General features: G+C 41.4%; 1 protein-coding gene across 2 annotated transcripts in view; it reads left to right on the top strand.

The window, feature by feature from the left end:
• PGGT1B (protein geranylgeranyltransferase type I subunit beta) overlaps positions 1–16,796 on the top strand; it is a 53,019-nt gene that overhangs the window by 7,110 nt on the left and 29,113 nt on the right. The window contains exons 2-3 of one of the 2 annotated variants that reach the window (XM_059175833.1): positions 3,714–3,832; positions 13,553–13,620. In XM_059175833.1, coding sequence (XP_059031816.1) covers positions 3,714–3,832; positions 13,553–13,620 — 187 coding nt within the window. The remainder of the gene's footprint in view (positions 1–3,713; positions 3,833–13,552; positions 13,621–16,796) is intronic. The other variant, XM_059175832.1, reaches the window with a different exon arrangement.

Consider the following 16,796-nt stretch of genomic DNA (forward strand, 5'->3'; position numbering starts at 1 on the left):
GTAGGCAGAGAGGCAGGGAGAGAGAGAGAGGAGGAAGCAGGTTCCCTGTTAAGCAGAGAGCCCAATTCCGGGCTTGATCCCAGGACCGGGAGACTATGACCTGAGCCGAAGGCAGAGGCTTTAACCCACTGAGCCTAGGTGCCCCCATAAGCATAAGCCTTTCAGTAGAGCTGTTAATCCTGTCAACTTCAGTGTCACCAGCTAGGAGTTGAAAATAGCGTAGGGGAGCCTTTAATAATTAAGTAGGCAAGATTTTTAAGTGGTTTATCAGCATCTGACTTGATTTCTGGTATTTTCATTCATACTTAGAAGCAAATAAAATAAAAAACAGATCATTCCTATGACACTTACATGGAACTAACACTGGACTTTGGAGCAGGGTTACTTAACCTTCGCACTGTTGACATTTTATTGAATGGCGCTGCCCTGTGCATTGTAGGTGGGACAGCGGCATCCCTGGCGTTTACCAGCTAGCTGGCATTGGCACCCTTCTCTTGGGACAATGAAAAATGTTTTTAGAATATATCCTGGGGTATCACTGCTCTAAAGCCTTTTTTTTTTTTTAATGGTTTTAAACAGGCTCTATGCCTAGCATGGAGCCCAAACACAGGTTTAAACTCACCACCCCGAGATTGAGACCTGAGCTGAGATTAAGAGTCATACACTTGGGGCACATGGGTGTTTCAGTCACTTAAGGGTCTTCCTTCAGCTCAGGTATGATCCCAGAGCCCCGGGGCCCAGCCCCGCATCTGACTCCTTGCTTAACGGGGAGCCAGCTTCTCCCTCTGCCTCTGTTGTTCCCCCTGCTTGTGGTCTGTCCCTCTCTCTCTCTCAAATAAATTTTTAAAAAGAAAAAAAAAGAAACAAAAACATACGCTTAACTGACTGAGCCTCTAGGAGCCCCTAGAGCAGTGCTTCTAAAGCCTGACTGCATATTACTTCACCTGGGAAGCACCCCCGCCCCATACCAGGTACCCAGACTCCACTTCCACCTAGAATTTCCATTTCATTATCATAGAGTAAGACCTAGGCCTCTCTGTGTTTTATTGGTGGTGTTTTAGGTGTGTGTTTTTAAGCCAATTCTAATGTGCAGCCAGGTTTGACAAACACCCCAGTGGAGCCCACCACCCTACGACTCAGAGCTCCTGAGTAGTTTCCATTGGTTATCTGGCCTTGCAAATTCAGGCAAATCACTTGGCGTTCTCTGGACTTCATGATCTTGAGCTAGAAAAATTTTAAAGAGTACTTAACTTAGAAAAGAATACCAGCTTCTTTTTGTAGCCCTTTAGATGTTTTCTGATCATATATTTTTTACTGACAGGAAGATCTTGGATTTATCCAGCCTCCGTAGATTGTCTTGTTGACAGCCTCTTGTTGTCCTCCACTTTTCTGTCTTCCTTTTGGGTTTTTCTTTAACAGTGCTTTAATAAACTAAATTACTGGATAATTTTAATTGATTATATCCAACTGTAACCATTTACAGCAAAACCGAGAACCCCAGTGAGAACTCCTTAGCAGGGTTACGTGAAGTAATGCAGGCACGTATCACGGTGAGATGGACTTAACCTCCTGAGACATACTGATCATGAAAAACAGCGATTCTCAGACATGGCTGCTGTCAGAGAGAAGTTCTTCGCATTTCTAAAGTATCATTTTGAGGGGTAGGGGAAGCGAGCAGTGTCGTCTGGGGGAAGAAGGTTGCCAACCAGTGACCTGGAGAAAAGGCCTATAGTGTAACAGCGTGTTGAGACGCTGGGGTCATCATTAACACCTGTCAAATTGATGAAGTTTTAGAGTATAGGTGAGGTTCAGTGGGGTGGAGTCCAGAGCCAACGACCAAGAAGGAATTCTTAAGATGTCATTGGTGCAGAATGGTGGTTTATTAAACTCTGGGGACAGGACCCGTGGGCAAAAAGAGCTGCTGCCCTGGGCTTGTGAGGGGTGGCTGGTCATATGCTGTGGGGTTGGGGGAGGTAAAGAGAAAGATTTCAAAAGAACTTTCACATGTTAAAGAGGACCTACAAGATACAGGAGGCCTTGAGGCCTTGCCATTTTCGAGTTAAGGTTGTTTTTCCCCTCTACAAGGTATTAACATAAGATGGGTGATTCCTGGAACACTGTCACACGTGTCCCATCCAGCAGTAGGGGATGGGGGGAGGTTGCAGGGTGTCAGCTTCTGCTTTGTCCTCAGCTTGCCTTCTGCTCCCTCATCAAAATCAGGGAAAATACCAGTCATGACAGTTTTCTGTTTGAGGAGTGATTGCTTGTGGCCAGGTAGTGCGCTAACTGTGAGGGGTAATCATCTATAGATAAGGAAGGGACTTAGAAAAGATTTAGCAAAGGGCCTGCCTGGGTTATAAATGGCTGTGAATCAGCCAGCCTAGGATTTCACTCTAGCTCATTTGATAATGGGATCTGAACTCTGAACTGTAGCCTTGCACATAAAGGGGTTTCACTGACCTTACTTTAATCCTGCTCAGATAAATCACTTTCCTAATTCTGGTGGCTCTCAGTAGTTTGTAGAATTAGATCGAGAGAGTATATAAGAAATTTTCTAGATCAGTGTCTAGTATACAGTAATAGTCTCTCAGCAATGTAAGTTTCCCCAAATCTATTGTTCTTAAGTATACCAGTATTGCATTAGTTTTGGTTTTTGCCCTTAAGCTTTGGTTAGAGTTATTCTCCTGATTTTTCCTCCTGTTACCTAATGTATGCCAGCCTTTTTCAACCAGGAATCAAAGAGAATTGCAACCTTAAAAAAGAAAAATAACTTTTCTCATTTTTCCTTAAGTTGGTAGTGTTTTTGATAAATGGGTGGGAAAGAATTTAATTTATTACACATAGTGGATGCCTTAGGGCATTAAGGCTTATTTCTCTTTTGGAATCTTAGTTGAAAAGGTTACAGAATGTGTCCAGTGGCTTTCTTTCCAGATTTTAGACCAAATGATTCAAAGTATTAATTTTGTATATTAGTCATCAGAATTGTTAGAATACGGAAATGAGATAACTATGCTCAGACAGCAGTACAGAATTCATCTCAGCCTGAAAAGAATTATATATAACAAACTCTTTATTTAAAAAGTAATCACTAAAGTACTAGCTTTTATGTGAAAACAAAGTTTACATTTCTCTTCAGTGTGTACTCTTGGAGGGGATTGTGTTGCCTTACAGTTTCTCATTCCATCAAAGAATGCTCTCTGGGAAAATGGAGTTGAAATGCATATGTATTTTTAAAGTATTATTTCCCAAAATTCATTTTAAGTTTTTTCCAGTCACACTACTTGTAAACAAATTTGAGTACAGATGGATTTATTCTAACATTCCTTAAGAATTAAACACCAACTATAAGCATAGTTGCTCTTGGCAAATAAGTGGAAATAGGGATTTTATGTGTTTTCCAGCCTTTTGAACTTATTTGTACTAACTGGGTGTAGGGAATTCTTTTTTAAATCTGCTTTAGCCTTCAGGTTGTTTTAGTGAATCCATGTATGCATCAGATGAATGGGACTGGTTTTTTAACCCCTAAATGAAACAAAGGTTTGATTGATATTAAACTATAAGTATAAATAGGGCTTTTTGGCTTTTGCAAAATGAGAGTACTGTTTGAAATTAAGTTTAAAATTAGAAAGACTTTATTATTTTTCTGAACCAGAAAGACTTCAGTGTTTTGACAGTTGAGATGGAATTTTACATTTTTGTTTTTTTTCTTTTAGGCTGACAATTGCATTTTTTGCGCTCTCCGGGCTGGATATGTTGGATTCCTTAGATCTGGTGAACAAAGATGATATAATAGAGTGGATTTACTCCCTGCAGGTCCTTCCCACAGAAGACAGTGAGTGAGTTTTTAGCATTTTATTTTCAGTGTGACTAGTTAGTTGTACTTGGCATAACATGTGTCAGACGAGCAAATCTCAGTATGAATTCATAAACTCTTAACCATATTTTATTCCGCCATGTTTTCCTTGCAATGCTGCACTTCTATCCTGTTCAGATCTGACACTTGAGAAGTCTAATCATTGGGGTGCCCAGCTGACTCAGGTTGTGGAGTGTGCTACTCTTGATCTTAGGGTCATAAGTTCAAGCCCCACGTTGAGGGTAGAGATAACTTAAAAAAATAAAAATAAATTAAAAATTAAAAAGTTTACTTGTTAATCTCTTGAGAAAACCACTGTACGGTTGTCTGGAATTGGAGATTTGCTGTTGTAGCTGCATGTTATGTTCTTCTCTTCCACGGGGAGTACTGCTTATCAGTTATTTGATATTTGTCATTTTTGCTTGTTTAGTTTCATAACATTTGCTGTATTTTTCACTCCCAGCCATTCATCTTGTCTTTTCAGTGAACTCTTTGGTGTTCTCTCCTGGTGGTTTCTCTCAGGTTTCGTTAGCCTTTCTCTGATGGTTTCTTAGAACCGTTACTAGCACTATAGTCCTTTTTATACTTTATGAATTTTGGTCAGTTAAATTCTTTTTCTTTTTTTAATTAATGTTTGAAATTTATATGTTACTTAATCAACTAAATGCACACAAGCTTTATACACCTTATTGCTCACACTGTTAAGTGTAACATACTTAACATTGATTTAACTTGTAGGTGTTAGAAATTCTCACCTTGAAAAGAGAAACAGATAAACTCCCATAAAATGACAGTTTTAATCATGGTCACCATTTACCTGGCTTTTAAGAGCCAATATTTATAAATCAACCATGCGTTTCGTTGGTTGAAGTAAACATTTATAAATGTCTCACCTAGATGAACTTTAGGGAAATAGTAAGCTAAAGCTTTGTTTAGAAAGAAAGAGGTTTGATTTATTCTAACTTAACTGCTCCTCTTCGCTGTATTTTCACATTTGGTCTATAGCATCATGATATTGTGATTTGTAAGAAATGTATATTTGGTCTTCACTCACAGTTCTGGCTTACAGTTCCCAAACCCTTGGCATTTCCTAAGCCTTGAGAGTGTTACAAGTTGTCTTTTGTTATGTTCATGAGGTAACTTTTGGAAAGTGCCTGAGGATAGAGGGCTCTTGGCTCTTAGAGCCAGTCAATGATTGGAGGGTTGGAACAAATCAGTGCCACCACCTGATCTCCGGGGAGGGGATGGTGGAGGGCCCAGAGGTTGAAGCAGTTGCCAGTGGTCAGTGATGTAATCATTCTTGCTTCTGTCATGGAGCCTAAGTTAAAACCCAGAGGGACAGGCTTCAGAGTGCTTCCTGGTTGGCAAAAATGTAGAGTTCCCAGGAGAGAGGGTCTCCGGGACAGAGTGGAAGCTCCCTGCCCATTCCCTATGCCTTGTCCTAAGCATCTGGCAGTTTCTTTCTTTCTTTCTTTCTTTTTTTTTAAAGATTTTATTTATTTATTTGACAGAGAGAGATTACATGTAGGCAGAGAGGCAGGCAGAGAGAGAGAGGAGGAAGCAGGCTCCCTGCTGAGCAGAGAGCCCGATGTGGGACTTGATCCCAGAACTCTGGAATCATGACCTGAGCTGAAGGCAGCGGCTTAACCCACTGAGCCACCCAGGCGCCCCCTGGCAGTTTCTTAATTACGTTCTTTTATTGTCAGGTAACAGGTTTCACTTGAGTTCTGTGAGTTGCTCTGGGAAGTTAATTGTACCCACGGAGAGAGACTCATGAGAACCTACGGTCCATAGCCAATGGGTCAGAAGAGCACAGCTAACCGGGCTGGCATCTGGTGCCTGAAGTTGGTGGGGTGGGGGTTTGGTGTCCTGACAGACCAAGCCCCTCAGCCTGTGTGGTCCGATGCTGTCTCTGCGTAGTGTCAGAAAGGAGTTGGTGGTATTGAGTTGTCTTCAGTTGAGTTGAATGAGTGGCTAGTGTTCCGAGAATTGCTTGCTGGAAATTGCATCTCAGAACACCTAATTTAAGGATCCTCTGGCTCTTCAGATATTTTCTCATTTAGAAGGCATTTGCAGACCAAGTAGAAGGTGCTTTCTGTAACTCATAGGTCTGTATTTGTCCTGCTTTGTGATATCACATAAAATCTTACGGAATTTGAAACTATAGAAATGTTAAAAGCCCAGGACCATAAAAGAAAAATATCGTTAAATTTGATTAAATAAACAGTATTAAATGTTGTGTAGTAAGAGGTAAGGTTGAATAAGTAGACAGACTTGAAAGTTGTGGCAATATATATAATAGAATATTAACGTCCAGACTGTGATGAATTCTTAACGACTGAGAGGAAAATGACTCATCACTGTTTAGAAAATGACAGAGTTTAAGAATACGAGGATCTCAAGTCAGTAACTACGTGAAAGTGGATTAACCTTGCTAGAAAAGTCAGAGAAATGAAGTAGAAACAATGGTGCATTATTTTTTTTAACATCCTAATTTTTTTTTCAGTGTTCCAAGAATTGGTGCATTGTTTTTTTTATCTAACTTGTAAATTTAGCTGGAAGTTTTGAAAGTTGGCAAAAACAGGGGAAAGAACACATTTTTAAAAAGCATTTTATTTATTTATTTGTCAGAGAGTGAGCAAAGCACGGGAGAGGCAAGCAGAAGCAGGTTGAGCAAGGAGCTCTATGTCGGACTCTATCCCAGGATCTGCTGGGATCATGACCTGAGCTGAAGGCAGCCGCTTAACTGACTGAGCCACCCAGGCGTCCCAAAAGAGCACCCTAATATCATTCTGGTGAAAGTGAAAATCATTGTAACCTTTGAGAGGCATTTTCAAGTATAATCTTTTATCTCATGTGACATACTCTCTTGCATGTTGTAGTGGGTTTAATAATGGCCTCAAAGGATCGGTCTGCGCAGAATCACAGAATATGATCTTTGGTTGGAAAAAAGGCCTTTGCAGGTGTAATTAAGGTCAGCATCTCCATATCGGCGAGTGGTGGTGTTCTAGGAGAAGGGAGGAGGAAGATGCCAGAGGGGAAGGGGAAGGCCCTGTGGGCATGGGTGGGGGAAAGTACTTACTGCATGGAGGAATGCCAGGATTCCCTGGAGCTGCCAGGAGCTGAGAGAGAGAAGCATGGAACGTGGAATGGTTTCTCCCTCAGAACCTCCAGAAGGAACCAGCCCTGCCAGCACCTTGATTTTGGACTTCTGGTTTCCAGAACTCCAAGAGAATAAATTTCCATTGTTGAAATCCTCCAGATTTGTGGGAATTTGATATCTCTAGAAACTAATAACATGTGTACAAAAATCTGTGTAGGATATGTTTTGGCATTGTTCATTACACTGACCAATTAAAAGGGGGAATAAATGTTCCCAAAAGAGAAACAATAAGCTGTGGTCCACAGAGAATACTAGGCAGTAGTAAAGTGATTGAGGTAGGTCTGTGTATATACTGACATGGAAATGTTCATATATGGTTAAATTATAAATACCAATGTCTGCAGAGATAATAATATTTAGCTGTCAATATTTGGGGAAAACTCTGAAAGGACATAGAAAATCTTTGTGGAGGGGGAAGTAGATGGGAACAGACGTGGGGAGATGGCTGGATAAGGTAGTACTTTAATTTTATTCTCTATACCTGCATTGTTTGTGTATTCATAGTATGTTTCCATACTTAAAAGTTCAAGTTAGAAAGAGCTTTAACCTCTCTTCCAAACACAACAAAAATTTAAAAAACTAAAGTTAACATTACAGGGCTGTACACAAATACTGATATTTTGCTGATGCAGGAATAATGCTGTACGTTAATTAAAATTTTATGATTTTTTAGGCACTGTCAAATAAATACATTGTCAAATTTGTGCTTCCCCTAATCTGCCTTCCCCAGAAGAGGAATGTGAGAGACCTGCCTGAGGGCACACATAGCTATAAAGGGATAGAGTCTGCTGAAATTGCAGGCTTCTGATTCCAGGCCCTAGTGCTGCAGTGCTGCTTTGCTGGTGAAGTATATAGGTCCCTGGGGGGAGACTTCCCTTGTGTGGCATTTAAGTACATTGTGAATATTTAATCAGAGTTAACCCTGGTTTTTCACTTAGCCTCAGGGTTGTAAAGATCCCAGTGGTATCTTACTTTAAGTGTGTGGTCAGACCATTGGAGGGTTTGGGGCCCTCCCCAGCAGCCTCCGGAAGTGTTTAGGAAACACACGGGATCAGGCTGGGAGTTGTGTTTTCCCTTCTCTCATCAAGGGCATAGCCAGAGAATATTGGAGCTAGAACAGAGGAAGGGATATTATAGTCTGTCATTTTACAAATGAGGCTATTAAGATCCAAAGGAATGAATAATTTGTCCATGATAATAAACCTCGTTAATGCCAGAGGCAAAATTAGAGAATAGTTTTCTGTTTTCTAGTCCTTTGAGATTCCCATTCCTGGAGATTTCCAATACTGATTCCATATAATAGATGCTCTGTTTATCGTGTGTGTTTTCCTGTGAGAGTTTTTTGGTTTTTTTTTTTTTTTTTTTTTTTAAGTAGATGAAAAATTTTAAGTCCTGTTGCTGCCTTTTGTAAATACGGTACTTACAGGTGTAGGTATAGTCGCATGTGCCTAACCGAGCATGTTCACATTTCAAAAATCATTGCATATCTGTTTTGGAAGAATTCTAGATGAAGGATTTTTTTTGCAGAGATAGACCCACAGTGATTATGTACTCAGCTGCCCCTCACCTGTATCTGGTGGGCCACACCACAGATCTTGTCACAGCCCCAACTGCAATTCTCAATTCTCCATTTACTGTTTTGTTGCATGAAACTATTAAGTCTCTAATGATCTGTCAAAGGAAGTCTCCCGCCTGCCTTTTCCTTAGTTGGCCTAGGTCTGCCTCTGAAACGAATCTGTGAAATTTAGAAAATAAGTATACAGACCCATTTTGTAGGCTCTAGACTGTTTCCCCCCACCCAAAATGTCTGGGTCTTTTGATAGTGTGAAACTAGGAGTTGTGATGTGTATCTAAGTGCTTATGATACATTGCTGTCCGAATGACTTCCCTATAACAAGGTAAACTAGTTTGAGGCTGGCTCTCATAGTAGGGGGTACATTCATTACATCAGTGGCTCTCGATTCTGACTTGTCTGTCAAACAGGGGTTGTTTTTCTTCTTACGTATGATCGTCCAGCCCCTAACTGAGGGTTTTGATGTGGGCCTGAGTTAGGACCCAAGAGGCCTGTATGCTTTTTCGGACTATGCAGTCCTCTTGGGACCCAGACCCACCCTTCCAGTTTACCACTAGATGGCGCCGTCTAACAGCCTCCAAGGGAACTCAGGCTATTGTGGACCTGCATCCAGTTGTAAATTTGGAACGAATTGTGCGTTTATGCTTACTAATTATCATGAATAGGGAAGCTTACTAGAATTATAAAGGAAAGCACAATAGCAGGCAAATCTTGAAAAGAACCAGAAAGGATTGCTTAATGAATATTTTTTTCAGTGACAGTATACACTCTTGAAAAGGGGCATAGAGGACATGGTTTTCATTTTAAATAAACTTTTCTGGGGGCCCCTGGGGGGCTTGGTCGGTAAAGCGTCTGCCTTCAGCTCAGGTCATGATCCCAGAGTCTGGTATCGAGTCCCGTGTCAGGCTCCCTGCTCAGCAGGGAGTCTGCTTCTCCCTCTGCCTCTGCCTCCTTTCCTCTCATGTTTGTGCACACTTGTTCTCTCAGTAAATAAATAAAATCTGCTTGTTTTGGGGCACGATAAACCATGCCCATATAAGATGGCGCAGTTCATTGATAAACGTTTGTGTGTTGTGACTGCTCCACTGACCTGCCATTCCCCTTCATCCCTCTCCTCAGGACTCCTTAATCCCTGAGATACAACAATATTGAAATTAGGCCAATTAATAATCCCATAATGGCATGTAAGTGTCCAAGTGAAAGGGAGAGTCGCACATCTGTCACACGAAATCATAAGCTAGAAATGATCAAGCTTGGTGAGGAAGGCATGTCAAAAGCCTAGACAGGCTGAAAGCTAGGCCTCTGGAGCCAGTTGGCCATGTTGTGCATGCAAAGGAAGAGTTCTTGCAGAAAATTAGAACTGCTACTCCAGGAGAGCCTGGCTGGCTCCGTTGGAAAAGCGTGCAATGCTTGATCTCGGGTATGTTAGTTTGAGCCCCACATGGCTTGAGCTAAGAGATTACTTAAGCAAAAATAAAACTTAAAAAACAGTGATACTCCAGTGAACACACGGTAAAGCAAAACGACTTGATTGCTGATGTGAAAGTCTTACTGGTGTTCAAGTTTTATTGGTCCTTCAGGCACCAGGCACTATAGACTTTGAAGATGAAGTTGAGGTTACTAATCAGCTGACATCAAAATAGGGAGATTGTTTGCAGGCATTGCATGTACAGGGAAGGGGGGTTTGCCTGGTACAACCATATGAGTCCTTTCAAAGAGAAGAAGGTCCAAGAGTCAGAGAGGTGCTGCAGAAGGGGAAGCCAGAGAGAACCTCAGCATGAGAAGGATTTCAGCCATGTTGCAGGCCCTCCTGTGCAGGGGCCCAGATGCCAGCAGTGGCAAGAGTGGCCTCAGGGAGCTCTGAGGCCCCAGCCGACAGTGGAGAGCAAACACGTGGAGCCCTCAGTCCCACGACTGCTGAACAAGCTGAAGGTGCTTGAGGGGGATTGTTCCCCCAGAGCCTCCAGTAGGGGGCGCAGTCCCTACCAGCGCTCCGCTCTGGTTTCATGGACCTGTCTCAGACGTCAGAGCTTACGGACCAGTGCGATAGTAGGTGGGTGTGGTATCAAGGTAGTAAGTTTGATAATTTGTGAAGGCAAAAATGACTCCTACAAAGAACACAATTCACGCTCCTGTCATACCGTCCGGTATTATTTTGTTTATTCCCTTCTGGGTTTGCTGCTAAGTGTCCTTTGCTTAACTATAAACATAATCACATAAATGTTTGTGTCCTACTTTTTCTCTTGATCATTTCTCCATGTTGGTCCATCCTTTTCCCTAAGTGTTTCAGGAGATACAGTGTTGCATTTAACCTATTGCACTTCTGTTTGCTTTGGGGTTTTGCCAGTGTGATACTGCCTTGGGTGTTTCTGTGCATGTGGCCTTTCTTACATTGGAAGTTACTGGAGTAAATTCTCAGATATATCATTACCCAGTCAGAGTCTGAGCCTTTTTAATACTCTTGTTATATATTGACAAGTCTTAAGTGGCTTACCCATTTAAAAGTCTTTAGCAAACATGGGAGAACTATTCATTATATTAGATAATACCGTTTTTCAAATAAGTTTTTTGTCAACAAGGAAAGGTAGTGGAAAGTTTTAAATTTAGTGGGTAAAGTTCCCTAAATTGTGCAAGAAATTAATGTTTAAGCTACTACTGTAAGTACTTTCAAGATATAAAGCTGGGTCTACTTGATTTTTTTTTTTTTTTTAAAGATTTATTTATTTTTAGAGAGAGTGAAAAAGTGCAGGGGGTAGGGCAGAGGCAGAGGGAGAAAGATACACAAGGAGACTCCATGCTGAGTCCGGACCCAGACGTGGGGCTTGAGCTCATAACCCTGAGATCACACTTGAGCTGAAACCAAGAGTCAGGCGCTCTTCCGACTGCACCACCCAGGCACCCCAAATCCACTTGACTTTTTATTAACAATGAATGCATGTACATTCTGTGGATAATACATTTCTGTCCTCCACATCTGTCATGCTGATTTCCTAATAGCTATCAAAACCTGAGTTACTTTCTTATTGTGGGTATAACTAATTGCTCATTTTTTAGTTTTCTTATTTTCCCCCCAGCTTTGTAGAGGTATTATTGACATATATAAGTGTAAAGGTATATAACATGATGATTTGATACATGAACATACTGCAAAATGATTACCACAGCCCCCTCACAGAATTTCTTCATGTGTGTGTGGTGACATTTGAGATTTCTCCGTATAACTTTCAAGGATATAGTCCAGTCCTGTGAATTAGAGTCATCATGGTATATATTAGATCCTCGTCTCTCAGGTAGACGTTTGTACTTTTGACCAGCATCTCCCCATTTCTCTCAGCTGCTGGCAACCACTACTCTGTTTCTGTGAGTTCATCCTTTTTAAACTCCACATATAAGGGAGAACATAAAGTATTATAGTATTCATCTCTTCCTCTGACCTATGTCATGTGGCATAATGCCTTCAAGTTCCATCTGTTATGTCATGTAAGGCAGAATTTCCTCTTTTATGGCTGAATAACATTCTGGTTGTGTGTGTGAGAGGGAGAGAAATTTTCTTTATCCATTCATCTGTCATTGGATGCTTAGGTTGTTCCCATGTCTTGGCTATTATAAATGATGTTGCAGTGATCACAGGGCAGCAAGACATCTCTTCGAGATGGTCATCTTGTTTCCTTTGGCTATATACCCAGTAGGAGGATTGCTGGATCATATGGTAGTTCTATTTATAGTATTTTGAAGAACCTCTATACTACTTCCCATAATGGATGTGCCAGTTTATATTCCCACCACCAGTGCTCAGGGCTCCCCTTTCATGGATGTGACTCACGTTTCCAGCCTGAGTCCTTTTCTAGCCAGGATGTCAAAGCAAAGTGGGTTATTAGACTCAGAATAAAAGTTTGTCCCATACTAAAATACAAAGTACATGTGTTTTTTGCAAGTAGAGGAGCTTATACCTTTAGTTTGCTCATATATAAAGAAGCGGTGAAGTAAAGTAAAAAGACACTGGATGGGAAATTAGAATTCCAGATTCTGATGCGTTACTTTGAACATGTCCCTTAACCTCTAAGCTTCTACTTTCTGTTCCTTTAGCATGGGGTTGAATATGTTGATCACATGAAAAATTATCATATAGAAAGGTATGGAAACATTTTGTATGCAGTGAAGGAGGCTGTAAACTAAAGGTGCATGGTAGGAAATCATTATTTTGTCTCTGGTTTGAAAAATAAACGAGAAGGGTATCTCGCTGGCTCAGTTGGAAGAGTGAGATTCTTGATTTCAGGGTTGTGAGTTTGAGCCCCATATTGGGGGTATAAATTGCTTTAAAATGAATAAGTAGGGGCACCTGAGTGGCTCTTTCAGTTAAGCGTCTGCCTTTGGCTCAGGTTATGATCTCAGGGTCTCAGTATCAAGTCCCGCATTGGGCTCCCTGCTCAGTGGGAAGCACACTTCTCCTTCTTCCTTTGCTGGTGCACGTGCACATTCTCTCTCTCTCTCTCTGTCTCTCAGATAAATAAATAAAATCTTTAAAAATAAATAAATAAGGGCGCCTGGGTGGCTCAGTGGGTTGGGCCCCTGCCTTCGGCTCGGGTCGTGGTCCCAGGGTCCTGGGATCGAGTCCCGCATCGGGCTCTCCGTGAGCCTGTTTCCTCCTCTCTCTCTCTGCCTGCTTCTCTGCCTACTTGTGGTCTCCCTCTGTCAAATAAATAAATAAAATCTTTTAAGTAAATAAATAAATAAATAAACAAATTTAAAAATCTTTTTGAAAATTAAATGAGGAAATTCTCATAAAGAGAGAACAGCCCTAGGACATGCTGAGCGTTAACCATTATCTAGAATGAAAATGGACACAGTGACAAAGCTTTGGTACTAAAATGCTCAGTTTCTGAAAGAAAGTTTAATTGACCTGCTTTAGAGTCTGTACAAAAATAAAGTACATTCTAAATAAGTACATGTTTTTATTTTCTAGGATCAAATCTTAATCGCTGTGGTTTCCGAGGCTCTTCATACCTGGGTATTCCATTCAATCCGTCAAAGGTGAGTTATTCTCTGGGTCAGGAGGAAGGAGAAGGGAGGTGGGTGGATTTTAGTGCAAAATAAAACTGAGAAATTATCCAGATAGACCCAAGCTTCCTTGTTTCGATAGAGCTAAATACTATCTACTAATGTACATTGTAGCTACAGTTCCCCGTTTTTTTCATGCAGTGTTTCAAAATTCTGGAGTAAATAGCAGTGATTTGGGAGAAGGCAACATGATATCACAGAGGCCCTACTTCAGCTTTCTTCATGTCATAGGCTGTAGGTCCAATGCCTGCATCAAGGTCATATGAATTTGCCATGATTTCTCTAATCATGTGTATCCATTGCTTTTAGCAGGGAATGAATCTAAAAACAGAGGATTTGTAAACTATGTTCCCTTTTTCCTATACATGTAATCTTTTCCAACAGATGCTGGTCCTGAGGAAGGTCACGTTCCCTTTACTCCTCATGGACAGGCTCTGGGTGCCATGACATGTGCTCATGGTGACCGCTCTGTAGTGCCATACCTTATGTATACCTGCCCTGGCTGAAATAAAACAGGGTTTTGAGAACATTACTTTTATTTTTTTTAAAGATTTTATTTATTTGACAGAGATCACAAGTAGGCAGAGAGGCAGGCAGAGAGAGAGGAGGAAGCAGGTTCTCTGCTGAGCAGAGAGCCCAATACGGGACTCGATCCCAGGACCCTGGGATCATGACTTCAGCCGAAGGCAGAGGCTTAACCCACTGAGCCACCCAGGCACCCCGAGAACATTACTTTTAAAACTCAGTCCCTTTCCTCTTGCCTCCTCCATCCCCAAGACATTTTTAAACTAACAGGAGTAAAATTGAAGAAGAAACCATTTTTGCTTGGTTTACAGAGTCTCCTAACATCCATTTTTTGGTCCTCACTCACCTAGACCACTGGCATCTTCTGGGGAGGCCAGGTCACACTCTATACCACATTGTGCTCATCTGAATTGGAGTAGTGGAAGGAGCAGGAGACTCCAGGGGACTGAAATTGGCCCCCCAGGAGTTATCACTGAAGGTGGTTGGCTGAGAGTTTGCAGGAATCTGAGGAGGCACATAAGATTGTCCGATAAAGTATATAAATACAGTAGTGTCAGGAGCTTTTCTTCCAAAACCACCAAACTCACCTGCAGGCCGTTGCCTTACTGGTAGATGCCCAGGACCTTCGGTGGCCATAGAGTACTTTTTGAGAAACACTTTTGGATCCTCTCAGCCCACTTTTCTCATTGTTTTCCTTCACAAATTCTGTATTCTCTGCTAAATTATGTGTTGTACCTAATATATACTGGATACCCAGAATTTTCTTCTTCCACTTTGCTTTTACTTTTAGCTCTTTTGCTTTTACTTTTTCTCTATGTACAAAGCCTCCTCTCCTTTCCACCCACCAAGTTCCTCTTCTGCTGTAGAAAAAAATTCCTTATTTAAATCTTTGTGTTACTGGGGTCTCTGGCTGGCTGAGTCAGTAGAGCATGCAAATCTTGATCTCAGAGTGTGAGTTCAAGCCCCAACTGGGCATGGAGCCTAAAAAAAAAAAATTGAAGCAGTCTTCAGATTTAACTAACAGAGGATTAGATGACAATTAAAAAGAATAAATCTTGGGACACCTGAGTTAAGCATCTGCCTTCAGCTCAGGTCATGATCTCAGGGTCCTGGGATGGAGCCCTGTATGGGGTTCTGCTCAGTGGGAAGCCTGCTTCTCCCTCTCCCTCTGCCTCCTGCTCCCCTGCTTGTGCACACTCTGTGTTAAATAAATAAAATCTTTCAAAAGAAAAAAAAAAGGTGAATCTTGGTGTTACTCCATCTCCCCATGACACTTACTACATTCTACTTTGTATTGTAGTTACTCGATCAGACCCTTTCTTCTGCCATTTGATTTCTGTTTGGATTCCCCACAGTGCTTTTAACATGGTAGATGTTTAGTTTAAGTACCAAAAACTGAAATATGCTGTAGGAGTTCTAGGCAGGCTATTATAAATGTGGAATGGAACAGCCGGGAGTGCCGGAGTGTGAGCTCTGGGGAGCAACACAGAATGAAAGGGTTAGCAAGATGAAAATTTTTTGATATGTTTGTGAGACCACATGAAGAATTGTATATGTAAGGCCAGGTGGGTGGGGTAGGTTCCGATTAGAGAAGGTATTGAACACCTTGCAAATCTTTTGCGTGAGGAACCACAGAGGGTGGGCGAGCAGGAGAACAATGTGATTCACTCCCTGGTGGTTCCAGAAACCTAGTTCATGACTCCTAAGAAGTAATGGCCTTTGGATATTTGCCTTGTAATTGCATCATCCTCAGGATAACTAGTATCTCTGTGATGGTAATTTTATTAAATTCTCACAGTAACCTTGTGAGGAAGGTGCTGATACCCATTTTCCAGAAGGAGGAAGTGAAGTGAGCCAATGAGTGGTAGAGACAGGATTTGATGCGTATCAGTGGTTGTAGAAGTTAACGTTTATTATAGTGGGTAGAGGAGTCTGCTTCAACCAAACGGTACAAGTTTCATTTTGGCTTTCTAGTATGATAAACAATTTTTCTAGAAGTTGAAGTAGTTATTGATGAACCCAGACTCAAATAGAAGGGAAACCTATGACACAGATGAATTTTAAAATATGCTTATATTCTGTCAAAATTAAAATGTTCTTCACTGTGTGTCAGCTGTACTTCAATTTAAAAAAAAAAAATTAAGGGCGCCTGGGTGGCTGAGTGGTTGGCCCTCTGCCTTCGGCTCAGGTCATGATCTCAGCATCCTGGGATCAAGCCCGGCATTGGGCCCTCTGCTCAGCAGGGAGCCTGCTTCCCCCTCTCCCTCTGCCTACTTGCGATCTCTCTCTCTGTCAAATAAATAGATAAAATCTTTAAAAAAAAAAAAAAAAAAACTTAAATTATTCTTTTTTTTTTTTTTTTTTTTTTTTTATTTGAGAGTGCCTGGGTGGCTTAGTCCATTAAGCGTCTGCCTTTGGCTCAGGTTGTGATCACCAGGGGTCTGGTATCAAGTCCTGCATCATGCTCCCTGCTCTGAGGGCAGCCTGCTTCTCTGCCTCTGCCCCTCTCTCTCTCTTTCTCTCTCTCAACATCTCTCAAATAAATAAATAAATTTTTTTAAAGATTTTATTTATTTATTTGACAGAGAGAGGGAACACAAGTGGGGAGGGAGCAGGAGAGGGAG

Source organism: Mustela lutreola, chromosome 5 (assembly GCF_030435805.1).
Source record: "Mustela lutreola isolate mMusLut2 chromosome 5, mMusLut2.pri, whole genome shotgun sequence".
Classification (NCBI taxonomy): Eukaryota; Metazoa; Chordata; class Mammalia; order Carnivora; family Mustelidae; genus Mustela; species Mustela lutreola.